General features: G+C 44.7%; 1 protein-coding gene and 1 long non-coding RNA gene across 2 annotated transcripts; one reads left to right on the top strand and one right to left on the bottom strand.

The window, feature by feature from the left end:
* Positions 1 to 537: 537 nt before the first annotated feature.
* Positions 538 to 2,998, bottom strand: Rpl8 (ribosomal protein L8). Its single transcript, XM_004656438.3, has 6 exons — positions 2,868 to 2,998; positions 2,525 to 2,672; positions 2,311 to 2,452; positions 1,928 to 2,146; positions 840 to 955; positions 538 to 735 (listed from the first exon to the last, which is right to left on the bottom strand). Exons 2-6 carry the CDS (start codon positions 2,660 to 2,662, stop codon positions 577 to 579), a joined length of 774 nt encoding a protein of 257 aa, XP_004656495.1. The 5' UTR covers positions 2,663 to 2,672; positions 2,868 to 2,998; the 3' UTR covers positions 538 to 576.
* A 2,434-nt stretch (positions 2,999 to 5,432) lies between these two features.
* Positions 5,433 to 23,817, top strand: LOC123458820. The gene is made up of 6 exons (XR_006635796.1): positions 5,433 to 5,485; positions 7,858 to 7,986; positions 8,082 to 8,215; positions 15,665 to 15,863; positions 16,634 to 16,841; positions 22,968 to 23,817. It is a non-coding gene; the product is annotated as an uncharacterized LOC123458820 (long non-coding RNA).
* The last annotated feature ends 3,980 nt before the right edge of the window (positions 23,818 to 27,797 follow it).

Here is a 27,797-nt window from a genome sequence, read left to right as displayed (position 1 = left end):
CATCTGCCTTATGTGGGTCCTAGGGAACAGTACCTGGGTCCTTTGGGTTGCAGGCAAGTGCTGTAACCACTAAGCCATCTCTCCAGCCCTAAAAAAATACATATTTAATGCCAGTCATGGTAGTGCAGGCCTTTAATCCCAGCACTCGGGAAGAGGATCACTGTTGAGTTCAAGGCCACCATGAAACCACATAGTGAATTCCAGGTGTAGGGTATACAATCTCCCATCTCTGCATGTGGTACACTATAATCTTAGCACTCAGAAGACAAAGAGGGGATTATCAAAAAGTCTGAGAGGTCAGCGGCCTCAAAACAAAAAAAAGTCAACCTGGACAGTGGGTTCACAGACCAAGCTGAGTGGGAATTGTTCACCTAACTCAAGGCTTTAGGACCAAGCCACACCCTCCTAAGTGGCAGGCCTAGAATGGATGTTTTTGGTCCCGCTGGGCCCAAATTACTAGCCCTAGACACCTTCATTCACTAGTTCTATCTTTGACTTTCTTGCATCAAGGAACTTCATGAAACCACAACTATGCACTTATTAGCCAAAGGACAAACTTTATTGAGTCCCTCAGTCCTAGTTCTCTTTCTCCTGCACAGTCTTGGTTCCACGTAGTCGCCCAGTGCGGCGGGCAGCAATAAGACCAACTTTTCGTCCAGCAGGGGCATCTCTGCGGATGGTAGAGGGTTTCCCTATATGTTGGTGGTTACCACCTCCGAAGGGATGCTCCACAGGCTATAAAGACGAGAGAGAAAGATGGTGTTAAGGAACTTGTTCTGATGCAGCCATATGGCCACTGTACCTTCAATACTTGACCCACTCACTTCTGAGCTACTTACATTCATGGCCACACCCCTTACTCGTGGCCAGCAGTTCCTCTTTGCCTTGTACTTGTGGTAGGCTCTGCCAGCCTTTAAGATGGGTTTGTCAATTCGGCCCCCTCCAGCCACCACACCTGCAGGGAAGATGGGATACCTCTAGGGTGTGCTTCGAGGGCCCTTTACTGAACAGACAAGCAAAACCAGTGGACCAGTGCCTCACACCACCCCAGCATCATCTACCATAGTATACTGTGATCTGACACCGTTTCTAAAAATTGCCATTGGGCAGGCAAGCCCTGTATCATGTAGGATGTTGACTGAGTCCATGTTCCCACAGTGCAACCTCATTCACTATGTTTGACTTCAGAGCAGGTCACCTGATCTCTGAAGCCCCCAAAGTGGCAAAACTTACTGTACATAATCCATACGAACAGATCCTTAGGACCCACTTATTCAAGTCTCCTCACTTAACTTTAAAGTGTCAAAAGCATCTGTCAACACACACACACACACACCAAAGCTGGAGATGGCTTAGCAGTTAAGGTGCCTGCCTGCAAAGACCCAAACTCAATTCCCCAGTACTCATGGAGTTGTTTGCAGTGGGTAGAGCCCCTGGGGCACCCATTCTGTATCTGCCTCTCTCTCAAATAAATAAAATATTTTATATAAGAAAACCCAACTGTAAAGGTGCTTGCCTGTGGAGCCTTAAGAACTAGGTTCGACTCCCCAGGACCCACGTAGGTCATATGCACAAGGTGGCAAATGCATCTGGAGTTCATTTGCAGCACTTATAGGACCTGCTGCACCCATTCTCTCTCTCTTTCTCTCTACCTGCCTCTTTCTTGGTCTTTCAAATAAATAAATAAATGAATAAAATAAAATAAGCCCCAACTGGATACAAGTGAAGGATTCAGTAATCCCAGGGGACTTAACCTTCTAAACCAAGTCCACAATAAAACAATTAATGGTATCCACTATTCGTGGTACAGGTTCCTTAAAAGTTATCCTTGTTCTAAAGGAAACAGCCAATCCACTTCAGGGACGCAGGTCTAGCTGGTGGCAGTTCATATGCCGGCCCAGTCTTGCGTTCACCGCCCTCCACTCACCGACTACAGCTCTGTTGGCAGAAGAAATAACCTTCTTGGAACCGGAAGGCAGTTTCACTCGGGTCTTCTTGGTCTCGGGGTTGTGGGAGATGACTGTGGCATAGTTCCCAGACGCTCGGGCCAGTTTGCCCCGGTCCCCAGGCTTCTCCTCCAGACAGCACACAATAGTGCCTTCCGGCATGGTGCCCACAGGAAGAACATTGCCGATATTGAGCTGGGCTGTCAGAGGCGCAGTGAAAACAGGAAGTCAGGGACTAAGGTGACCCCACTCTCCCAGGCGTGCCCTCGTCGACAGCACATTCAGGAGTCACCCCCTTCGGCCCTGCGGGTTAGTGGGGCTTCTTCCAGCCGAGTCTCCACACCCTTCCCGCCGCGACACTCACCTTTCTTGCCACAGTACACGAACTGCCCCGTGTGGATGCCCTCCGCAGCGATGAACAGCTCTGTCCGCTTCTTAAACCGGTACGGGTCCCGGAAGACCACCTTCGCGAGGGGAGCGCCGCGGCCCGGGTCGTGAATGATGTCCTGTGGGCCACAATGGCATGAGTAGGGTCTCGACCAGGACCCTCACCCCCGTTTCCTCCGCCGGCCCCGCACCTTCACAATGCCTTTGATGTAGCCATGCCGCTCGGCGAAGTCCACGGCGCGCAGCCGCGCGGCGCCCTTGCGGTGCTTCACGTGAGCGCGGAACACGGAACCCGCGCCCTTCCTCTGCCCACGAATCACGCGGCCCATGGTGCTGGATCTGGAAAGAGAGCACGTTCGGCGTCCGGGAAGCCCGGCCCCGCCGCCCGTGCGCCGCTCCGAGCCCGAATCCTCGCCTCCACCTCCCAGGAGAGAGGACCAAGCGGCACGGGCAACCCCGGGCGGCCGACACCGCCGGGCGCCCGCGGATGGAGGCGGATGGTCCTGAGGCCACAGCGCCTCACAGCATACGTACCTGCTGCCGAGCTCGCCGGAAGAGGGAAAAGGACGCTGGCGAGCAACTTTATCTTCCGGGGCGGGGCCAGAGCAGCGGCTCCTTCCGGTGCGGTGCACGCCGGAACATGTAGTTTTCTTCTCGTGTTCCGCTCTGCGCGGGAGTCTGGTGGGGCCCTTAGGCTACGGATTTCACCGGAGTTAGCGTGATGGCAGGGCTGTCGGCTGGGCGGCGGCGGCGAGCCAGAGAAGTGGGAGGGATTTGGCTAGAGCCGCAGAGTCGGGATTCCAAGCAGGATCTGCGGTGCAGGTTGAGGGGCTCTCTGGATGGTGCTTGGCTGGAGGTGGACGCGGAAGATGGATGTGCCAATGTAGGGAACCTGGTGCTTGTGCATGGTCATCTGGGGGATCTGAAGCCGGGCGTGGTGACACACATCTTTAATTCCAGCACTCGGGAGGCAGAAGTAGGAAGATCGCTGTGAGTTGGAGGCCACCCTGAGATTACATAGTCAATTCCAGGTCAGCCTGGGCTAGAGTGAGACCCTACCTCGAAAAACACAACAACATCAGCAAAACGAGTTAAATAAATTAAATAAGATAAAATGGGGGATCTGAATGGCCCTGCTTTCAGCGGTGTGGCTGCTCCTGATTGCAGAGGTTTGGGCTCTGCAAAGTTCTTAAGAGGTCAGATAGAGGACGGAGACAAAATATCTTGGAGAAAGTGAGGTGAAGGAATGGAGGCAGAGAAGGGGCCGCCCAGCAGGAAGCTATCTGTGGTGGAACAGAAAGTCATCTCAATCCCCATTTGAGTGAGCTGTGTCTGCAAGTGAAGTCATGACAGAAGGAGGGAGGTGGCACCCTGGTAGTAGGAGAGGCTTGTAGTCAGAACTTGGGATGTCCACCAGACCATGCATAGCATTCTGAAAGGGAAGACATCCTGTGGGCACCTGTTTAAACCACAAGGGAGCCAGGAGGTTGGTGCATGAGCTAGGACTGGCAGGAATCGAGGAGCATCAAGGAATCAAGGAGGAACTTCTGCCACAGCTGGGGCAGAGTGAAGGGTTCTGGGTGAGCCCAGAATAGAACCAGAGGGAGAGCCACAGAGATTGGAGGAGTATAACAGATTACAAACCTTGTTGTACACACATGCTGTGGGCTCCCAGAATGTAGTCGTATGGTCTTCTGAGGTGAGGTGTACGCTGGTGATGCCCCTTGAGTGCACCCAGAAAGGAAGCCTGGCCCATGCATGGTTCACAAGAGGAGGTCCTGGCTGGTATCTTCCTTCATTCTTGAGGACTGATTCAGGTCCATCTAGTTATAAACCTTCATCTGCTTGTGAGGCCAGCAATTCTGACGTGAATCAGGAGGTCCATAGATCTGGGACATTCTATGGTGATGGTGAGTTGATGTGGAGGGATCAGGCACTGGGCATGAAGTTTTGTTTTTTTTTTAATTTTTAATTTTTGTTTATTTATTTGACAGAGAAAGAGGGAGAGAATGGGCACGCCAGGGCCTCCAGCCACTGCAAATGAACTGCAGACACATGTGCCTCTTTGTGCATCTGGCTAGTGTGGGTCCTGGGGAAGCGAACCTCAAACCGAGATCCTTAGGTTTTACAGGCAAGTGCATAACCGCTAAGCCATTTCTCCAGCTCTTTTCTTATCATGTTGATAGATTTTGGTTGTCCTCAGTTCTGGCACCCCCAGAGGCTAGCCTGGTTAACAGTCCACCATCTTGACCAAAAGTCTTGTTTGTTTTCTTTCCTTTTCCTTTCTGTGTGTGTGTGTGGGGGGGCACATGTGCACCATGGTGCTTGTATGTAGGTCACGGGGCAATGGGGTGCTAATCCTCACCTTCACCTTGTTTGAAGCAAGGTTTCTTGCTTATTGTTGTGTCCACCGGGCTAGCTGGCCTATAAGCTTCTGGGGTTCTCCTGGCTCCACCTCCCATCTTGTTCTGAGGTACCCAGGGGTTACAGACATGTGCTCTACTGTGTCCAGCTTTACATGGATTCTGGGCATCCGAACTCCTGTGGTAAAGGTTTGCTTAACAATTGCTTTTAACCACTGAGCAATCTTCCTGGACCTGCCTTTTTTTTTTTTTTTTTTTTTTTAATAAAAGCTTTGGGTCAGGTATGGTAGCACACACCTTTAATCCCAGCACTTGGGAGGCAGAAATAGGAGAATCATCATGAATTTGTAATGGAGTGCTAGGGGTTCATGAAAGTCCTTGAACCCCAAATCCTAGGTTCATGTTTAATTTTTTTTTATGCCACAGAGCAAGCAAGAGGGGAGGGAGAGAGAAAATTGGCATATCAGGGCCTCCAGCCACTGAAACTTAACTCCAGATGTGTGCGCCACCTTGTGTGCATGCATGAACTTGCATGCTTTGCATTGGGCATGAAGTTTTGTGGGCCTCTGGGAGGGTTTCTGTCTTCCTTCCACCGTGTGGATTGGCACTCCTCACATGATGCTTGTGCTGGTTACAACCCCACAACCACCATAGTCAGCAGTTCCTACCTTTTCAGGTATAAATAATCATTGTGCATTTCCTTTTTTTTTTTTTTTAAGTTTTTTCCAGATAGGATCTCACTCTAAATCAAGGCCATCCTCTTACCTCTGTAGAGTGCTGGATTTAAAGGTGTGTGCCATCATGGCTTTGTATTTCCCTTTTCTGGGGGGTGAAGGTTTTGAGGTAGGGTCTCACTCTAGCTCAGGTTGACTTGGAACTCACTATGTAGTCTCAGGGTGGCCTCAAACTCACAGTGATCCTCCTACTTCTGCCTCCCAAGTGCTGGGATTAAAGGCGTGCTCCACCACGCCCGGCTTTTTTTTTTTTTTAAATGGGGAGGGAATATGATGGAGAATGGAATTTCAAAGGGGAAAGGGGGGGAAGGTATTACCATGGGATACTTTTTATAATCATGGAAAATGTTAATAAAAATTGAGAAAAAAATTTTTTTTAGATTTATTTGCACACAGAAAGAAAAAAGAGACAGAGAGAGAGAGAGGGAGGTAGGGAGAGAATGAATGGGCTCATCAGGGCCTCTAGCCACTGCAGAGGAAATCCGAATGTATGTGTCTCTTAGTGCATCTGGTTTTACATGGGTAACCAGGGAATCAAACCCCAGTCATTAGGCTTTGCAGGCAAATGCATTAACTACTGAGCCATTTCTCCCACCCAGTGTTTCCTTTTAAAATTGTCCTTTAGCCAGGTGTGGTGACACATGCCTTTAATCCCAGCACTTGAGAGGCAGAGGTAGGTAGATTATCATGAGTTCAAGGCCAGCCTGAGACTACATAGTGAATTCCTGGTCAGCCTAGGCTAGAGTGAGACCCTACCTTGAAAAACAAAAAGAAAAAAAAAATTGTCCTTTGAGCTGGAGAGGTGGCTGAGCTGTTAAGGCTTTTGCCTGCAAAGACAAAGGACCCAGGTTCAACTCCTCAGGACCCACATAAGCCAGATGCACAAGGGGGAACATGTGTCTGGAGTTTGTTTACAGTGGCTGGAGGCCCTGAACACCCATTCTCTATCTGTCTCTTTCTCCTCTCTCTCACATAAAAATATAAATATTTAGAAAAATTGTCCTTTAAATGTTTCTTGTCACATCTCAGCACTAAGTAGGGCAGAGACAGGAGAAGACTCAATGGGACTCACTAGTTAGCCAGTCTAAGACAATGGGAGGTCCAGGTTCAGTAAAGATACTGTTTAAGATGGGTGTGATGGCACATGCCATTAATCCCAGCCCTTGGGAGGCAGAGGTAGGCGAATCACTGTGAGTCCAAGGCTACCCTGAGACTAATTCCAGGTCAGCCTGGGCTAGAGCGAGACTCTACTTTGAAAAAGAAAAGATACTGTTTAGGGCTAGGGAGATTGCTCAGTGGTTAAGGTGCTTGTCTACAAAACCTAATGACCTGAGTTTGATTCCCCATACCCAGTTAAAGCCAGATGAGCAAAAGGGCATGTGTCTGGAGTTTGTTTGCAGTGGCTAGGAGCCCTGGTGTACCCATTCTCTGTCTGTCTCTCTGCTTGCAAATAAATAAATAGGAATACTTAAAATATATATATATATATACTGTTGGGATTGAGAGATGGATTAGCAGTTAAAGTGCATGCCTGTGGAGCCTAAGGACCCTGGTTCGATTCTCCAGGTCCCATGTAAGCCAGATGCACATGGTGGTGTGTGTGTCTGGAGTTTGTTTGCAGTGGCTAGAGGCCCTGGCACACCCATTCTCACTCTCTCCTCTCCCTCTCTCTGTCTCTAATAAATAGATAAAAATAAAAATAAAATCTTTAAATAAAAAAAGATACTGTTGCTAGGCATGATGGCACATGCCTTTAATCCCAGCACTGAGGAGGCATAGGTAGGAGGATCACTGTGAGTTTGAGTCCAGCCTGGAAGTACAGAATCCAGGTCAGCCTGGGCTAGAGTGAGGCCCTACCTAAAAAAAAAAAAATATATATATATATATATACACACACACACACACACACACACACACACACACATACATAAACACACGCACATATATTGTTTAAAGGAAATAAGAACAACCTTTGCACAGCCCATCCCCCTGAACCATATACCATTGCCTATGTGCTGGAATGTATGTCTGCATATGCTAATTAGGCATCAGCAAGCAACCTTGCACATCCAGTCCTCTTAGGACTCTCAACTGCTTCTAAAACCCATTTCCCTATTGATTAGACCGAGCTGTTCACAGAGACTGTCTCCTGAGAGTGATTCTTGTGCACTCACCACCATGGTTGCCTGGGACGCCTTTGGGGGAACTGTGGCTGGGCCCCAGCCTGGAGGACCCAGGGACCCACAGATTGCCATGAGTTCAAAGCCAGTCTGGAGCTGCAGAGTGAGTTCCATCCAGGTCAGCCTGGGTTGGGGTAAGACCCTGCCTTGGGGAAAAAAAAAAAAAGAATACCCAACATGTACACTTAGCTTTCTTGATTCTGTGTCTCATGATGCTAGAGTTATGGCCTATGTAATATTTTTTCAGGCTTGAGAGGATGTGCCATGTAGTTCACAAGGATAGAGTGGCCTTGCCTAACCCTTGACAGGTGGCATTCTACAAGGATGTGGTGCTGGCTACCTATGGGAACCTTACCTTTGTGTGATTGCTTCCCTGGTAAGTCCTGCCTCTGTAGGCGTTTTGATGTTAGAATTAGAGAAAACCCTGCTCCTAAGCCAGGTCCTATAGAGTTGTTTCTTTTCTACATGCAGTCTGACATTTGGAAGAGAAGCTGGAGACTAAAATACCACCCTGCTTCCTATTGGGAACCCCTGGCCTGGCTGCAACCTGCCTGGGGCAGGGTTACTCCATTTCTCTGTGACCACCCAGCTGTCCCACTACAAAGGTAATGTCCCTTAAGCCAGGGAGCATGGTACCCTTCCTCCTTGCTGACCCCTAGCATGTTCTACCTTCTCTCCCTAAAATTAGGCTTTCTTGTCACTAAGCCAGCACTCATCTCCCTCTTGGTACAAGGAAGGGGGGTCTGGAGCCTTGATGCTACAGATAGCTTCAGAAAGGGACCAAATCTATATCATCCACAGATGGACATGAGTTGCAGAAAGACCCAGGCTGCTGTGACACTGGAACTTTCTTGTGCTGCCAGTCTGGAGTGGGCTTCATGCTGCTTCATGCATGCGCCTAGGGGCTGGCCTGGACTGTAGAGTAGGTGGCATATGTCTTTAATACCAGCACTCGGGAGACCTAGGTTGGATCACTGTGAGTTCGAGGCCAGCCTGAGACTACATACTAAATTCCAGGTCAACCTGGGCTGCAATGAGACCCTACCTCAAAAAAAAAAAAAAAAAAAGAATGTAGATAGCTGAATGGAAACCCAAGAACTCACCTTCTACCTAAATTGCTATTAAGCTAACAAGGTATGAAGTTACTGAAGTTATTATGTCAGAAGTCTGAGACTTATAGCATCCGAGGTAGATCTTGATTAACAGAGTGGTAACTTTCAGCAAATTCTAATAAATATCTACATTTATTACAGTTCTTACTGTGTGGTGTTGCAGGAGAAAAACAGGCTGGTGGGAACTGGCAGAGCAGAAGCACTGAGAGGATCAAAATAGGAAACTTTTTCATGCACATGTTATAGCCCCACAGAGTCACCTCCAAAGACTGCGCCCTCGCTGTGGCGGGGAATTGTCTTGTATGCCTTTTCAACCTCTTAGTCTCCCATACAAGGTGGTCATTTTACACTATGGGGTTGCTATGTGCGTATTCCAAGCAACAGGGTATGATTTTTTTTCTTTTTAAAAAATTAGATATGAACATGTTTAGTATGTAAACAACACGTGTTGGTACCATCCTTTCTCTCCTCCCTGCCCCTTTTCTGAAGAGGCCTTCCTCATTGGGGATGCAGGTCAACCCCATGGGAACTGTGGTCGTGCATTGTGGGACAAGCAATGTCTCTGTGCAAAACTCGTGGCTCTAATAATCCTTCCGCCCCCTCTTCCACAAAATCCCTGAGCCATGCTGGGAGCACTTTAAGTCTACTTCAGTGATGGGTACTTAGGAGCCTCTGGCTCTCTAGTTTGGTAGGTGTTGAGTGTCCTCAGTGTCTATCTCCTTCACCCTTGTGCAAATATTAGGTTAAATGAGAAAGCAGCACTCTTGCTCCTTTTCCCAAATCCTGGTTTCAGCTGGGGCTGGGGTGAAATGTGCTGGGGCCAGGGTGGAGTGTGCTGGGTCATGTATCTCCTCAGGTCCAGCTTCTGTCTGAAAGAGTAGCATATTCTCCAAAGGAGAGTGAAGTCAGCACTGGTTAAGTGGGATAACCATTATTAATTTAGAGAGAATTTAAAGGGTGTAGACACCCTTATGGCCCAAGACTAGTGGAAGCTTGACAATGGAAAGCATAATCATTATCTGGATAAGATTCTGACTTGTTTCCCAGTTCCAGATACGGCTACCTTTCCACTAAGCAGATCTGATAGCCAGTCCAAGAGCAGTTGGTTACCCACCATAGCTGTGTGCCACTATTGAACTTGTGTGAGCATCATGTCAAGTTGTTTGCTTCTGAGTAGCTTAGACTTTGAATTTTGTTTTAAAAAATGGAATCCTGAGCTGGAGTGATGGCTTAGTGGTTAAGGTACTTGCCCTAAAAGACTAACAACTCAAGTTTGATTCCCCAGTACCCCATAAAGCCAGATGCACAAAGTAGTGCACTCATCTGGAGTTTGTTTTCAGTGGCTAGAGACCCTAGTACACCCATGCTATCTTTCTTACTCTCTTCTTGCAAATAAATAAATAAAATATTTTTTTTTTTAGAAAAAAATGGGGGCTGGAGTGATGGCTTAGTGTTAAGGCACTAGCCAAAAAAGCCAAAGGACCAAAGTTCAATCCCCAGTACCCACATAAGCCAGATGCACAAGGTGATGCATGCATCCAAGGGTCATTTGCAGTGTCTAGAGGACCTGGTATGTCCATACTCTCTCTATATATATCTGCTTCTTTCCCTCTCTCAAACAAATAAATAAATAAAAATTAAAAACTTAAAAATAGGGGCTGGAGAGATGGCTTAGTGATTAAGCACTTGCCTGTGAAGCCAAAGGACCCCTGTTCGAGGCTTGATTCCCCAGGACCCACATTAGCCAGATGCATAAGGGGGCGCATGCATCTGAAGTTCATTTGCAGTGGCTAAAGGCCCTGGCACGCTCTCTCATCTGCCTCTTTCTCGCTCTGTCTGTTGCTCTCAAATAAATAATTAAAAATGAACAAGACAAAATAAAAAATAAAGGCAAAGGGCTAAAGAGATGGCTTATCAATTAAGGCACTTGTTTACAAAGCCTAAGGACCCATGTTTCACTCTCCAGATCCCATGTAAGCCAGATGCACACAGTGATGCAAGCACTCAAGGTTGCACCTGCACACAAGGTGGCACAAGCATCTAGTGTTCGATTGTAGTGGCTGGAGGCCCTGGCATGCCAGTTCTCTTTCACTCTTGCTCTCCCTCTCATAAAGGCATGTGCCACCATGTTGCAGTCCGGTTCGCATTGCTGGTAGAAATCACCCAACCAAGAGTAGCTTCTGGGAAAAAGAGGTTTATTTGGCTTACAGGCTCGAGGGGAAGCTCCACGATGGCAGGGGAAAACGATGGCATGAGCAGAGGGTGGACATCACCCCCTGGCCAACGTAAGGTGGACCACAGCAACAGGAGGGTGTGCCAAACACTGGCATGGGGAAACTGGCTATAAAGCCCATAAGCCCGCCCCCAACAATACACTCCCTCCAGGAGGCATTAATTCCCAAATCTCCATCAGCTGGGAACCTAGCATTCAGAACACCTAAGTTTATGGGGGACACCTGATTCAAACCACCACATTCCGCCCCTGGCCCCCATAAACTGATATCCATACATGATGTAAAATACAATGCTTTCAGTCTTACTTTAAAAGTCCCCATAGTTTTTATCAATCTCAATGATGTTCATATATCCCCATAATTCAAGATCTTTTAACTGAGCCACAATACCAAAATATAACCTCAAAAAACCCAGAATGGCACAGAATAAATATTCACACTGCAATAGATGGCATTGGGCATAGCAAAGAAACATTCAACCAATACAAGATTTAAAACAACCAGGGCAAATATCAAACTCTATAGTTTCAAGTCCAGCAACTCTAACTAGTGACAAATCTTCAAGTCTGATAATTCTAACCAGCAACAAGTCTCTGGCATTCCAATTCCGCCCCTCCAGCTAGGCTACTCACAGTCCTGGGAAACTTCACCGGGGCCGGCAGCTCCTCGGCAGCCATCTCATGGTCCCGGCATCTCCACTGGGTCTCCACTGCAAGCCACGGTTCATCCTCATGGCCCCATGGGGTCTCTATGCAGGCAACCAGCAAACCCGCTTCACACTGCCCATGGCCATTTCCAAAACACAAGACCGTGTTGCAAACTCAATGACCCTCTTTCCAGCATTTCTTATACTCCACGATACCAGGTAGGGTGCCAATTTGTTAATCCAGGGGGGAATAAAGCAGACTTTGAAGAACAGGACACTCCTTGAGCACTCAGACACCTTCAAAAGAGTTGACATTCTTCTTGTTGCCCTAGCGCAGGTCAGCTAGCCCAGTCTCAAAGGTTGTAATCTCTCAGTTGCAGCTGAACGGGCAGCAGTTCACCCAAAGATTTTCCTTTCTGTGCCATATCCCTCTGCACACACCAGTTCATTTCTACGCTAAGCAACCCTGCACAACTTCTCAGGACATGGGCACAAGAGCAAGCTTCTCACACAAACTGCTAGCCCAGTCCAGGCACAGCTCTTTCTTACCCTCATAAGCCAAACCTCACAGTCCATAGTTCTTACTGCCTTCAGGTCTTTCAGCTCTGACCAGGATAGACCACCAAGCTGTACTTACAGCACTGCAAGGCATCTCTTAGGCCAAGGTTTCAACTCCTTCCACATTCCTCTTGAAAATCAGCTTCAAAAGGCCGAAGCCACACAGTCAGGTGTCTAGCAGCAACCCCACTCCTCGGTACCACTTTACTGTTGCATTCCGGTTTGCATTGCTGGTAGAAATCACCCAACCAAGAGTAGCTTCTGGGAAAAAGAGGTTTATTTGGCTTACAGGCTCGAGGGGAAGCTCCACGATGGCAGGGGAAAACGATGGCATGAGCAGAGGGTGGACATCACCCCCTAGCCAACGTAAGGTGGACCACAGCAACAGGAGGGTGTGCCAAACACTGGCATGGGGAAACTGGCTATAAAGCCCATAAGCCCGCCCCCAACAATACACTCCCTCCAGGAGGCATTAATTCCCAAATCTCCATCAGCTGGGAACCTAGCATTCAGAACACCTAAGTTTATGGGGGACACCTGATTCAAACCACCACACACCATGCCCAGCAAAAACAAATAAATAAATAAAAAAAATGGAGTCCTATATTATGTGACCTCTTGAGATTGGCTGCATTTACTTAACATTACTCCCAGTTGAATCAACAGCTCATTCCTTTTACTTGCCGAGTAGTGTCCCAAGGTATGGATGTACCATCGTTGGTTGAAAGATACATATTTAAATTTTTTTTTATTGACAACTTCCATAATTATAAACAATAACCCATGGTAATTCCCTCCATCTCCCCACCTTCCCCTTTGGAACTAGGCTCTCAATCATATCCCCTCCCCCTCTCAATCAGTCTCTCTTTTATTTTGATGTCATGCTCTTTTCTTCCTATTATGATGGTCTTGTGTAGGTAGTGTCAGGCACTGTGAGGTCATGGATATCCAGGCCATATTGTGTCTGAAGGAGCATGTTGTGAGGAGTCCTACCCTTCCTTTGGTTCTTATATTCTTTCCACCACTTCATCCACAATGGACCCTGAGCCATGGAAAGTGTGATTGAGATATTTTAGTGCTGAGCACTCCTCTGTCACTTCTCAGCACTATGGTGCCTCCTGAGTCATCCCAAGGTCACTGCCACGTGAAAAGAAAAGGTTCTCTAACCAAAAGTGAGAGTAGCATTACTATATGGGTATGAACATTAAAAGAAGTGCTTACTGGGCAGTTTGGTGAGCATAGTATATACTTTTAGCCAGACAGCAGCAGATGTTACACTCCTAGGGCTCATGACTACCCCTGTTGTAGGTTTTCAGTATCAGGGATATATTCCCTCCCAAGAGCAGGCCTCCAGTCAAATTAGTGGGCAGTTGGTTTCCCCCATAACAGACGTGCCACTATTGTACCAGCTGGCTCATTTGGCCTGGCTGGCCAAGTTTAAGGCTTTCAATGTCCTCTGTTGGGTATCTTCACTGTTGATCTCTCCCTCTCCTACTGAACTGCATGCAGCGTGGCTTTTTCCAGCTTTCTGTCAGCTGGTCTACATAGAGGAGGGTTTCTCAGTGACCTTGCAGCCCAAGTATGTGGATTCTTCAGCAGTAGGGTCTTACCATCTATTCCTGGTGGGAAACCAAGGGTCTTGGGAATGGCCTGTAATGTTTGGGGGCATCCTTGGCCAACAATTCACTGGAAGGTATCCCATCCCTGGCATTCTGTCCCATATACCAAGTGACTTGGAAAGCTTATAGTTTTCAGTGGGGCCCAGAACTAGAGAAGGCTCTTCAACAGGTCCAGGCTGCTGTGCAGGCTGCTCTGCCCATTGGACCGTATGATCCAGCAGATCCAATGGTACTTGAGGTTGCAGTGGCAGACAGGGATGCTGTTTGGAGCCTTTGGCAGGCCCCATAGGTGAATCACAGCAGAGGCCCTTGGGATTTTGGAGCAAGGCCCTGCCATCATCTGCAGACAATTATTCTCCATTTGAGAGACAGCTCTTGGCCTGCTATTGGGCCTTAGTGGAAACTGAATTTGACAATAGGCCATCAAGATACCATGTGACTTGAGCTGCCCATTATGAGCTGGGTGTTATCTGACCCACCAGGCCATAAAGTTGGACGTGCACAGCAGCAGTCCATCATTAAGTGGAAGTGGTATAGTCATGATTGGGCTCAAGCAGGCCCTGAAAGTATGAGTAAATTACATGAGGAAGTTGCCCAAATGCCTATGGTTGCTACTTCTGTTACAGTGCCTTCTGTTCCCAAGCATGCACCTATGGCATCATGGGGTGTGCCCTATGATCAATTGAGTGAGGAGGAGAGAACTAGGGCATGGTTTACAGATGGTTCAGCATGTGATGCAGGCACTGCCCAGAAGTGGACAGCTGCAGCATTACAGCCCCTTTGTGGGACAACTCTGAAGGACTGTGGTGAAGGGAAGTATTCACAATGGGCAGAACTTCAGGCAGTGCACATGGTTGTGCATTTTGCTTGGAAAGAAAAATGGCCAAATGTGTGGTTATACACTGATGCATGGGCTGTGGCCAATGGTTTGGCTGGATGGTCTGGGACTTGGAAGGAGCACAATTGGAAAATTGGTGAGAAGGACATTTGGGGAAGGGGTATGTGTATAGAACTCTGAATGGGCAAAGGATAGACCTCATTGGAGGGTGACTTTAATAATCAAGTAGATAAGCTGACCCATTCTATGGATAGTCGTCAACCTCTTTCCTCAGCCACCCCTGTCATTGCCCAATGGGCCCATGAACAAAGTGGCCATGGTGGCAGAGATACAGGCTATGCATGGGTCCAACAACATGGACTTCCACTAACTAAGGCTGACCTGGCTATGGCTACTGCTACTGCTGAGTGCCAAATTTGCCAGCAGCAGAGACCAACTCTGAGCCCCTGATGTGCTATTCCTCAGGGTGACCAGCCAGCAACCTGGTGGCAGGTTGACTACATTGGACCTCTTCCATCATGGAAAGGGCAGCGTTTTGTCCTTACTGGAATAGACACTTATTCTGGTTATGCATTTGCCTTTCCTGCACATAGTGCTTCTGCCAAAACTAGCACCCGTGGGCATACAGAATGCCTGATCCACCGTCATGGCATTCCACACAGCATTGCTTCTGACCAAGGAACTCACTTCATCACCAAGGAAGTACGGCAGTGGGCTCATGATCATGGAATTCACTGGTCTTATCATGTGCCCCACCACCCTGAAGCAGCTGGCTTGATATTATGGTGGAATGGCCTTTTGAAGAAACAGCTACAGCACCAACTAGGTGGCAATAGCTTGGAGGGCTAGGGGAGTGTCCTCCAGCAGGCTGTATATGCTCTGAATCAGGGTCCTATATATGGTACTGTTTCTCCTGTAGCCTGGATTCAAGGGTCCAGGAATCAAGGGGTGGAAATGGGAATGGTCCCACTTACCATCTCCCCAAGTGACCCATTAGCTAAATTTTTGCTTCTTGTTCCTGCAACCTTACGCTCTGCTGGCCTACAGGTCTTGGTCCCAGAGTGGGGAGTGCTTTTGCCAGAAGACACGAAGAACATTCCATTGAACTGGAAGCTAAGACTTCCCCCTTGTCATTTTGGGCTCCTAATGCATTTGAGTGATCAAGCTGAGAAAGGAGTTACAGTGATAGCTGGGATGATTGATCCAGACTAACAGGAGGAAATCAGACTGCTCCTCCACAATGGAGGTAAGGAAGAGTGTGTCTGGAGTTCAGGAGATCCTTTAGGGTGTCTCTTAGTGGTACCATGTTCTGTTGTCAAAGTCAATGGATGACTGCAACAACCCAATAGAAGTAGTGTGATAAATGGCCCAAATCCTTCAGGAATGAAGGTATGGGTCACCCCTCCCCCATGTAAAGAACCAAAAACCTTCTGGGGTGCTTGCTGAAGGTGGAGGAAGTACAGAATGGGGAGTAGAAGAAGGCAGTTAAAAATACCTGCTAAGGCCACGTGACCAGTTACAGAAATGAGGACTGTGATTGCAGTGTTTCTGTCCTACCTTGATACAGAGTGTTTGTACATATCTACACCAATATAGTGATTATATCACTAGCTAATTGTTGAATTTATATTAGGCCTGTTATATTAGAGACTAAGCTTTGGGTTGGGGGGGGGGGAGATTTTGTGGTTCCAGTTGTACGTGGGATTGTTATACCATGTTAGGTGGAATTATGAGCTTGGTACTGTTTTCATTTGGATATTAAGTATGATGTAAGGAGATATGGTTTGGTGCCAAGTTGACAAGGGGTGGACTTGTGATAGTTAAGGTGTTGTCAACTTGATCTGTTTAGTCATCCACAGAAAGCCCTTTTGGGTGGGTCTCAGAGGTTTATTCCAGGAAGGATTAACTAAAGGAGCAAGTTCCCCCAGAGTGGGTGGCCCTGCTCAGAGGGGGACTTTATATAAATAATGAAGCTCTGGGTGAAAAGAGCCTTTCCTTCCTCCCACTTGGCTGCAGGAGCTGATCACTACCTTCCAGTGTGGATTGAAGACCAGAGTCAACTGAAGACACACGTGGATTGAAACCCAGCGGCTCCTCAGGAAGCCTCCAGGCTTTCCAGCACCATCTGCATTACCGGATCGGGACTTCCCAGGCATCTGGCCACATGGACTGAGCAGGTACCAGGTTCCATGATTCTCAGGCCTGTGACTGCGATTGGACTACTGTAAGCTAATCCAATAAATTCCCTTTTTAAAATAATTCATTCTAGCAGTTCTGTTCCTCTAGAGAACCCTGACTAATACACCATCTATTCCTGGTGGGAAACCAAGGGTCTGGGAATGGCCTGTAATGTTTGGGGACATCAGGGACCTCCTTGGCCAACAAGTCACTGAAAGGTAGTAACAATCTATTGCTCCTGTGTATTCCATTGTCTAAAAAAGTAGTTTCCATGTAACTTATTTACATCTTCTTAGATTTTGTTTAGCCCTCCCTCCACCTTTCTTACTCAGTCTCTTCCCCTGACCTCACTTAGTCTTTTTCACCCCCAATAATCTATTCTTCTACTTACATAAATACAATACCATCCTATTAGGTCACCCCTTCCCTCCCTTTCAATTCCCTTTATATTTCCTTTCTAGCTTACTGGCTAGGCTACTGAATTTTCTTCCTATTCACACAGAACTCCAGTTATTTGTAGCTAGGATCCACATATGAGAGACAACATATGATGTTTAGTTTTCTGGGCCTGGGTTACCCCACTTAGTATAATCCTTTCTAGATCTATCCATTTTCATGCAAATTTCATAACTTCATTTTTCTTTGTTGCTGAGTAGAACTCCATTGTATAAATGTGCCATATCTTCATTATCCACTCATCAGTTGAGGGACGTCTAGCTGGTTCCATTTCCTAGCTATTGTGAATAGAGTTGCAATAAACATGGTTGAGCAAGTATCTCTAAGGTATTGAGACGAGTCCTTAAGATACATGCCTCAGAATGCTATAGCTAGGTCATATGGTAGATCTATTTTTAGCTGTCTTAGGAACCTCCACACTGATTTCCACAATGGCTGTACCAGATTGACTTCCTATCAATGGTGTACAAAGGTTTCTCTTTTTACACATCCTCACCATGAGTTATGATCATTTGTTTTCATGATGATAGCCAATCTGAAAGGAATGAGATGGAATTTCAATGTAGTTTTAATCTGCATTTCCCTGATGACTAGAGTTGTAGAACATTTTTTTAGATGTTTATATGCCATCTGTATTTATTCTTTTGAGAATGCTGTATTTAATTCCATAGCCCATTTTTAATTGGGTTGCTTGATTTCTTACTATTTAATTTTTTGAGTTTTTTATATATCCTAGATATTAAACCTCGATCAGATGTATAGCTGGTAAAGATTTTCTCCCATTCTGTAGGTTACCTCTTTGCTCTATTCACAGTGTCTTTTGCCATACAAAAAACTTTGTAATTTCAGGTCCCAGCGATTAATATGTGATTTTATTGCCTGAGCAATTGGAGTTATATTTAGAAAGTCTTTGCCAAGACCAATAGGGTTTCCCCTACTTTTTCCTCTAGCAGATTCTGAGTTTCAGGTCATCTTTGATCCATTTGGACTTATTCTTTTGCATGAAGACAGATAAAGATCTATTTTCATCCTTTTATTGATACATATCCAGTTTTCCCTGCACCATTTGCTTAAGAGGCTGTCTTTTCTCCAATGACAATTTTTAGCATTTTTGTTGAATATCAGGTGACTATAGCTACCCGGATTTACATTTGGGTCCTCTATCTGTTCCATTGATCTAAATGTCTGTTTTCATGCCAATACCATGCTGTTTTTGTTACTATAGCTCTGTGATATAGGTTAAACTCAGGTATGGCAATACCACCAGTCTTATTTTTGTTGCTCAAAATTGTTTTAGATACTCGAGGGTTTTTTGTGCTTTCAAATGAATTTTTGGATTGTTTTTTTCTATTTCCATGAAGAATACCATTGGAATTTTGATGGGGATTGTATTAAATGTGTAAATTGCTTTTGGTAAGACTGCCATTTTTCACAATATTGATTCTTCTGATCCAAGAACAAGGGGTGTCTTTCCATTTCCTAGTGTCTTCTGCAATTTCTCACTTGAGTGTTTTAAAGTTTTCATTGTAGATATTGTTCACTTCCTTAGTTAGGTTTATTCCAAGGTACTTTATTATTTTATTTATTTATTTATTTATTTTGTTGATGCAATTGTAAATGGGTGTGACTCTCTAATTTCATCTTCTATATGTTTGTTGTTAGCATATGGGAAGGCTACTGATTTCTGTGTGTTTATTTTGTATCCTGTTACATGGCTATAGGTGTTTATCAGCTCTAACAGTTTACTGGTAGAGTCTTTAGGATCCTTTATGTATAGAATCATGTCATCTGCAAATGGTATCTTGATCTCTTCCTTTCCAATTTGTATCCCTTTTATATGTGTCTCTTGTGTTATTCCTATGGCTAAGACATCCAGTACTATATTAAATAAAAGTGGGGACAGTGGACACTCTTGTCTTGGTCCTGATTTTTGTGGAAAAGCTTCCAGTTTTTCCCCATTTAGCAATATATTGGCTATAGGTTTGTCATAAATAGCCTTTATTATGTTAAGATATGTTTCTTCTATTCCCAGTCTCTGTAGGACTTTTATCATGAAGGGGTATTAGATTTTGTCAAATGATTTTTTTCTGCATCTAATGAGATGATCATGTGGTTTTTGCCCTTCAGTCCATTTATATAATGTCTTACATTTATTGTTTTGTGTATGTTTGCCAGAGCCTGCTGGCTACAATTGTTTGAGCCTGATGGGGAGTGACGATTAAAGAAAGACAAGAGATAAGAGTACAAGAAAGGACTACAGACAAAGGCTGAAGCTCTGTTTATTTCTCAGTGGTCCCTTTTATAAGCTCTTGCAAACAATAAGCCAATGTACAAAAATAGTCCAGGACCTTTACATAAGTTTCTGTCAAAACAACTTTTTTTTTTAATTAGTTTTCTTTTCAGCAAATACAAGCAGTTTGGTACCATTGTTTAGGCTCAGAGTTAGCCCACAGTTATTGGTATGATAAATGTCTCTGTATATCATCAAAACAACTTCTTGTTACAGAGTCATGCACCTTGACCACGTCTTGGTGCGAAAGTTATTCAAAGGCTGGGAGACAGACAGACCCTCTGTTCCCAGCAATAACTTCCTCATACAAGCACAAGAGTTAAAGGATGGGTCAGCTCTTGCCAGAAATGATGAACTTACACAATCTTGCTTGCTTGCTGATGAAAAAAGTCTTATTGCCACACAGCCCAATACTACAGATTCAAGGCCAGTCCATTGGCTCTGGTCAGCTCCCCCTTTTTTAAAAATTTTTTATGAATCAGGCCCTTCTGGACCTCGGTGCAGAAAGACTGTGCCTGTCTTTTTTTTTTTTTTTTTGAATTTTTATTAACATTTTCCATGATTATAAAAAATATCCCACGGTAATACCCTCCCTCCCCACCACACTTTCCCCTTTGACATTCCATTCTCCATCATATTACCTCCCCATCTCAATCACTGTACTTACATATATGCAATACCAACCTTTTAAGTGCCCTCCTCCCTTCCTTTCTCTTCCCTTTATATCTCCTTTTTAACTAACTGGCCTCTGCTACTAAGTATTTTCCTTCTGATGCAGAAGCCCAATCATCTGTAGCTAGGATCCACATATGAGAGAGAACATGTGGCACTTGGCTTTCTGGGCCTGGGATACCTCACTTAGTATAATCCTTTCCAGGTCTATCAATTTTTCTGCAAATTTCATAACTTCATTTTTCTTTACTGGTGAGTAGAACTCTATTGTATAAATGTGCCACATCTTCATTATCCACTCATCAGTTGATGGACATCTAAGCTGGTTCCATTTCCCAGCTATTCTAAATTGAGCAGCATTAAACATGATTGAGCACGTACTTCTAAGGAAATGAGATGAATCCTTAGGATATATGCCTAGGAGTGCTATAGCTGGGTCATATGGTAGATCAATCTTGAGCTGTTTTAGGAACCTCCACACTGATTTCCACAATGGCTGGACCAGATTGCATTCCCACCAGCAGTGTAGAAGGGTTCCTCTTTTTCCACATCCCTGCCAACATTTATGATCATTTGTTTTCATGATGGCCAATCTGACAGGAGTGAGATGGAATCTCAACGTAGTTTTAATCTGCATTTCCCTGATGACTAGTGATGTAGAACATTTTTTTAGATGCTTATATGCCATTCGTATTTCTTCCTTTGAGAATGCTCTATTTAGCTCCAAAGCCCCCCCCACACTTTTTTTTTGGTTTTTCGAGGTAGGGTCTCACTCTGGTCCAGGCTGACCTGGAATTAACTCTGTCATCTCAGGGTGGCCTTGAACTCATGGCAATCCTCCTACCTCTGCCTCCCGAGTGCTGGAATTAAAGGCATGCGCCACCACACCCAGCTTCCAAAGCCCATTTTTTGATTGGTTTGATTCCTTATTATTTAACTTTTTGAGTTCTTTGTATATCCTAGATATTAATCCTCTATCAGATATATAGCTGGCGAAGATTTTTTCCCATTCTGTAGGTTGCCTCTTTGCTTTTTTCACTGTGTCCTTTGCAGTGCAAAATCTTTGTAATATCATGAGGTTACAGTGATTAATCTGTGCTTTTATTGCCTGAGCAATTAGAGTTGTATTCAGAAAGTCTTTGCCAAGACCAATATGTTGAAGGGTTTCCCCTACTTTTTCCTCTATCAGCTTCAGAGTTTCAGGTCTGATGTTAAGGTCTTTAATCCATTTGGACTTAATTCTTGTGCATGGCGAGAGAGAAGAATCTATTTTCATCCTTCTGCAGATATATATCCAGTTTTCCCAACACCATTTGCTGAAGAGGCTGTCTTTTCTCCATTGAGTATTTTTGGCATTTTTATCGAATATCAGGTGGCAATAGCTACCTGGGCTTACATGTGCCTGTCTTAAGGTTGTCCTCTATGATCTTTAGGTCTTACCCATCATTGGTACATGAATTCCATCATTCATGTCCTGTCTTAGGTTGACCTAACTCAAGAGAATTTTACCTGTCATTGACTACCAGCCTTTGCAGGAGCTTTACGATAACTTCTCAGGAAACTAGGGTCGGGTCTGTAGCTGTATCCCATGCATTTCTTCATGAATGTTTCTAAAGGATCTCAAAAGGCATTTAACGAACATAGGCAGGAGGCACAGAATAAGCAAGAGACAAACACTGTAGCAGCAAAGCTTCCTATCAAAGAAGTGAGAGAATTCCACCCAGGCAAGGCAGACTTAAAGGCAGGTATTAAGTCATTGGCAGCTTTAGCTGCATCAAAATTAAAACGATTACTTTGCAAAGTTAAAATCTCTGAATACAACTAAATCAAGTCCAAGGAAATATCATCATTGTGCCAAATACCTCTTAAATGCGTTTTTACATTTTCCCAATGAAGTTGACTGTCATTATATTTTTTAGAAGTAACACAAATCCATTGATAATCTGCATGACACTCTAACAAGTTCTAACTTCCAATCCTAATATCTCTTCACTCAAATACGTAACTACATCATACAGAGCACCTACTTTTTTTGTTTTCCAATTTTCTATCTATGTTTTCTTGAGTTCCTAGAGTTACAGAAACATTTCTGTAATTCATTAACAAAATGTGCAGTTTGAACTTCTTGTGACAAAGTAACAGCTGCAGTAGTAGCAGTAGCTAACAATGTAATAAAAGCTAGGATGCCTGCAATTACCAATCCTATCATTCTTTTTGGTCTACTGAAAGCATTCTTTACTTCCTACAACACTTGTATTTCTTTGTCAGAGTACTGAGGCTTTGTTACATTAACAGGAATCATAACAAATGATGGTTGCTTAAAATTCATAACTTGACTACCATAGGAAGTTTCTGAAACACAATTAGACAAGGTAGAATTGCTGCATGTAACATTAAACATTTCTTCAGTCCATGTAATATTTATCTCTCCTACTATCATATAATAAGGCAGGGTAACACAAGCCATGACCCTCCCCTTCAGGAGAGATGAACTATCATGCCAGGGGGAGGTGACATTCACTCCACCCATGGTTGCAGCAACTCTCCATAGGTAAGTCTGTTGGAAGTCCTCATTAGACCACCAAAGTCTAGCAGAGAGTCCACCAGACCAGTCAATTTCCATTCAGTTTTCCTCGCTCTCCCAGGATTTCCTGACCAGGCCTTGACATGCCTTCCAGTCCCAGAGATATTATATATGATGTAAGCAGTCCCAACACACCAACACTATGGTTTCTTTATTTCCCCATGTTGCAGGATGCAAGATTGGTGGATCAGTTACATAGGCCAAATACAGATCACTGCGGACCATCGGAAGCCACATCATCAGGAGCAGAAACATCATTCTTTGTATGTTCAATCCCTGTGAACAGGACCAACCTCTCTGGCAACCACCTGGCATTGTCAACGTCCTGTGGGAAAACACAAATATGCCCTCATCCCCATATTAACACCGGGTCAGAGCCATGCCATTGTCCATCAGTGGGGTCCTTCCATCTAACTTGAACAAAAGTGTCCAGTGTTCTAGGATGCCATAATCTGTCTGTTTCAGAGTAACCAGATGCATCCATATTAAAAAATTTAAAATAAAGAGTACATGATTTAAAGCATTCTATGGTGATCAAGGGTATAGCTCCCCCTTTTTAATTTTTTTGTAATTGATTCTTTAAAGCTCCATGGGCATGTTCAACAATTCCTTGTCCCTGGGGGTTGTAAGGTATACCTGTTTTATGAACAATTAATAATTGGGCACAAGAGGTCCAGTCCTGTGCTGTCTGGGGTTGCTCTGCAGAGGTCCTGAATGGATTGTTTTGCTGGGGGATAAAGTTCTGTAGTGCTCCCTAATACTGTTGCAGGGCCTGGAGCTGCTCCCCCCCCCCCCCACCATTTCCCTGCAGGAGAGGATTTCCCATATTGTCATGTTTAGATTTACATTCATTGGCTCAGTGTTTACCTCTCTTACACTTTGGGCACAACCCTGGTTCCTTTCTGGGTGATTCATTCTTTTGCTTCTGAGGACATTTTCTCACCTGATGTCCCACTTGACCACATCCAAAACAACTCCCTGGGGGACTATTAATTTTTTAATTCCTTTTTGTTGCTGAAAAAGAACCTCCTTTACTGACTTCCCTTGAAGGGCAGCAGCTAAGGCTAGCCCTTGTGTATAGGAAGGACCTATGTAATCAGATATATTCCCCTTTTTTCTAAATGGTCTTAAGGCAGTTTGACAAGCAGAATTGACATTCTCATAGGCTAATAATTTCACAAGGGCAATTCCTGCTTCAGAATCTCCAAGCAATCTGCTAGCAGCTTGTAATAATCTGTCCACAAAGTTTTGATATAAGTCATCAGGTCCTTGCCTAATTTTTGACAAATCTTCAGTCCCCCTCCCAATGGATGGAAGTTTACGCCAAGCCTTTTGAGCTTGTGCAATAACCTGAGCATAAGCACCTACATCAAACTGTAATTGATTCTCAGGTTCCCGATATGGTCCCTCTCCTGCCAGCATATCAACAGTAAAAGGTATCCCCTGAGCCCGATTCACCTCAGCAGTGGCCTGACAGTTTTCCATATATTCTGTTTTCCACAATAGTCTTCTCCTGAAAAACATGCCTTTGCCACTTGCTTCCAGTCCCCAGGAGGGAGCGCCTCAAATGCCATGGAGTATGTCATAGCGAGTGTGAAAGGAGCGGTAGGGCCATATTGCGCACAAGCTGCTGTTAATTCCTTCAGCTGCTTAAAAGGTATGGGGTTATGAGATCTTACTCTATTCTGTTGACCATCATCTTGTTCAAAAAGAGGATATACATTAAATCCCCGCATATCTTCTCCTCTTTGCACCACTCCTGCAAGAGTGGCTTGCAGGAGTGAGACAGAAGTCCAAATCAAAGATAAAGGATGAAACTCAACCACAGATTTCAACACTACCGCTATAAAGGGAGGTTTCATTATAGCAGAAAGATTGGGAGTGACTGGACTTCCTGGAGCACACTTTCCCTGAAGTTGTTGTACTTGCAAAAACAGTGATTCAACCATGCTTTGTAAATGTTGCATCTTCTCTGAACATTTTTCTCTCTGTTCACCCTCAGATTTAGTAAAGGCTATAAAAGGTGGAAAGCCCTCCTCTTGATGGTATTTTGCAGCCTCCTCCTCTAATTCTGCCTCCTCATCTGAATCTAAAAGATCAATGGGCTGGAGAGATGGCTTAGCTATTAAGCACTTGCCTGTGAAGCCTAAGGACCCTGGTTCGAGGCTCGCTTCCCCAGGTCCCACGTTAGCCAGATGCACAAGGGGGCGCACGCGTCTGGAGTTCGTTTGCAGAGGCTGGAAGCCCTGGCGCGCCCATTCTCTCTCTCTCCCTCTATCTGTCTTTCTGTCTGTGTCTGTCGCTCTCAAATAAATAAATAAAAAATTAAAAAAAAAAACACATCAAGACAGCATTCTTCTTTAAATAAAAGCTTAAATTTGGACTCTGGCTCCTCAGGTGGAGAGGAAGGCTTAGTTTCATTTTCTAGTCCCGCACTGAGAAGCAGTCCTGCTTTACTAGAAACTGCATTTGATTGAACTTTCTCTTTTTCTTTCTTTCTTTTTTCTTTTTTATTATTATTTTTATTTATTTTATAGTGACAGACAGACAGAGAAAGAGGCAGAGAGAGAAAGAGAGAGAATGGGCATGCCAGGGCTTCCAGCCACTGCAAACGAACTCCAGACCCATGCGCCCCCTTGTGCATCTGGCTAACGTGGGTCCTGGGGAATGGAGCCTCAAACTGGGGTCCTTAGGCTTCACAGACAAGTGCTTAACTGCTAAGCCATCTCTCCAGCCCCCCCCCCTTTTTTTGAGGTAGGGTCTCACTCTGGTCCAGGCTGACCTGGAATTCACTATGTAGTCTCAGTGTGGCCTTGAACTCACAGCAATCCACCTACCTCTGCCTCCTGAATGCTGGGATTAAAGGCATCTGCCACCATGCCTGGCTGAACTTTCTTTCATGTCTAGGATCTAAACTATCTCTAACTAAGGCCCATAAACTAAAAAGTTTCTACTGGTATCTTATCAGCCTGTGGGCATCATAATAATCTTGAAGCTTAGTCCCTACTCTTTGCCAGGTTTTTTTTTTTTTTTTTTTTTTTTTTTTGGTTGTTGTTCGTTGTTCTCTTGCCCCCTCAGGCAGACATTTATTTCTATATCACACCATGTTGCGCCCACTTGGGTGGTAGCAGGTTTGGAGTTCAGAATAGGTATCCCTATCCATTTCCATCAATGTGCACAAGCCAAATGTTATGTCAAGTTCCAATAGGGGCTGAGTGGGACGTGGAATTAACAATCATCCCTATAGCCATGTTAGTAACCACCCATGTGAGCTTATATGGCTGATGAGGGTTAGGTCCAGTGAGGGCCAAACCCATAGCAGAGATCAAGATCAGGATTTGTAAAGTCTTAGCTTTAGTGGGTCCAGTGGGTGGGGCTGAATCTTCCATCCTTCTGGAGTCATCAGGAGGCCTCTCCTGTCAATGTTATAACTGTTGAGTGGTCTTTCGTCCTGCAGGTTTGACGTGGGAGTGATGTATCCAGGTTCTGACTCTGTCAACCTTCATGGCTGTGGGCGTGGTCAAGATTACCATGTGAGCATGTGTGGGCCTTTCCAGAGTGGCTCAAGAGAGTCTTGTGATTGTGGGGTTTTTTTTTTTTTGGTTTTTCGAGGTAGGGTGTCACTGTAGCCCAGGCTGGCCTGGAATTCACATGGAGTGTCAGGGCAGTCTCAAACTCATGGATATCCTCCTACCTCTGCCTCCCAAGTGCTTGGATTAAACGCATGTGCCACCATGCCCGGCTGATTGTGTTTCTTTTTCCTTTTTTTTTTTTTTTTTGAGAGGTTTTTTGCAATGCCCTTTATGTATTTTTTTATAAGATTTTATTTTTATTTTTTTAAGTTTTTTTATTTCTTTCTTTTTTTAATTTTTATATAGCATTTTCCATGATTATAAAAAAAATCCCATGTTAATTCCCTCCCTCCCCACCCCCACACTTTCCCCTTTGAAATTCCATTCTTATTCATATTACCACCCCATCACAATCATTGTACTTACATATATACAATATCAACCTATTAAGTACCCTCCTCCCTTCCTTTCTCTTCCCTTTATGTCTCCTTTTTAACTAACTGGCCTCTGCTACTAAGTGTTTTCATTCTCATGCAGAAGCCCAGTCATCTGTAGCTAGGATCCACATATGAGAGAGAACATGTGGCGCTTGGCTTTCTGGGTCTGGGTTACCTCACTTAGTATAATACTTTCCAGATCCATCCATTTTTCTGCAAATTTCATAACTTCATTTTTCTTTACCACTGAGTAGAACTCCATTGTATAAATGTGCCACATCTTCATTATCCACTCATCAGTTGAGGGACATCTAGGCTGGTTCCATTTCCCAGCTATTATAAATTGAGCAGCATTAAACATGGTTGAGCACATACTTCTAAGGAAATGAGATGATTCCTTTGGATATATGCTTAGGAGTGCTATAGCTGGGTCATGTGGCAGATCAATCTTGAGCTGTTTTAGGAACCTCCACACTGATTTCCACAATGGCTGGAGCACATTGCATTCCCACCAGCAGTGTAGAAGGGTTCCTCTTTTTCCACATCCCTGCCAACATTTATGATCATTTGCTTTCATGATGGTGGCCAATCTGACAGGAGTGAGATGGAATCTCAATGTAGTTTTAATCTGCATTTCCCTGATGACTAGTGACATAGAACATCTTTTTAGATGCTTATATGCCATTTGTATTTCTTACTTTGAGAATGCTCTATTTAGCTCCATAGCCCATTTTTTGATTGGCTGGTTTGATTCCTTATTATTTAACTTTTTGAGTTCTTTGTATATCCTAGATATTAATCATCTATCAGATATATAGCTGGCAAAGATTTTTTCCCATTCTGTAGGTTGCCTCTTTGCTTTTTTCACTGTGTCCTTTGCAATGTAAAATCTTTGTAATATCATGAGGTCACAGTGATTAATCTGTGCTTTTATTGCCTGAGCAATTGGGGTTGTATTCAGAAAGTCTTTGCCAAGACCAATATGTTGAAG

This window comes from Jaculus jaculus, chromosome 2 (assembly GCF_020740685.1).
Source record: "Jaculus jaculus isolate mJacJac1 chromosome 2, mJacJac1.mat.Y.cur, whole genome shotgun sequence".
NCBI classification, from domain to species: domain Eukaryota; kingdom Metazoa; phylum Chordata; class Mammalia; order Rodentia; family Dipodidae; genus Jaculus; species Jaculus jaculus.
The sequence above is the reverse complement of the archived record's forward strand: the minus strand, read 5'-3'. Positions and strand labels throughout refer to the sequence as shown.

Coding starts and splice junctions, on each gene's coding strand:
- Rpl8 (XM_004656438.3), bottom strand. CDS start 2,662: ATGGGCCGCGTGATTCGTGGGCAGAGGAAGGGCGCGGGTTCCGTGTTC. Junction 2,147..2,310: donor CGTGTACTGTGGCAAGAAAG/GTGAGTGTCGCG, acceptor CGCCTCTGACAG/CCCAGCTCAATATCGGCAAT. Junction 956..1,927: donor TGCCAACAGAGCTGTAGTCG/GTGAGTGGAGGG, acceptor TCTTCCCTGCAG/GTGTGGTGGCTGGAGGGGGC.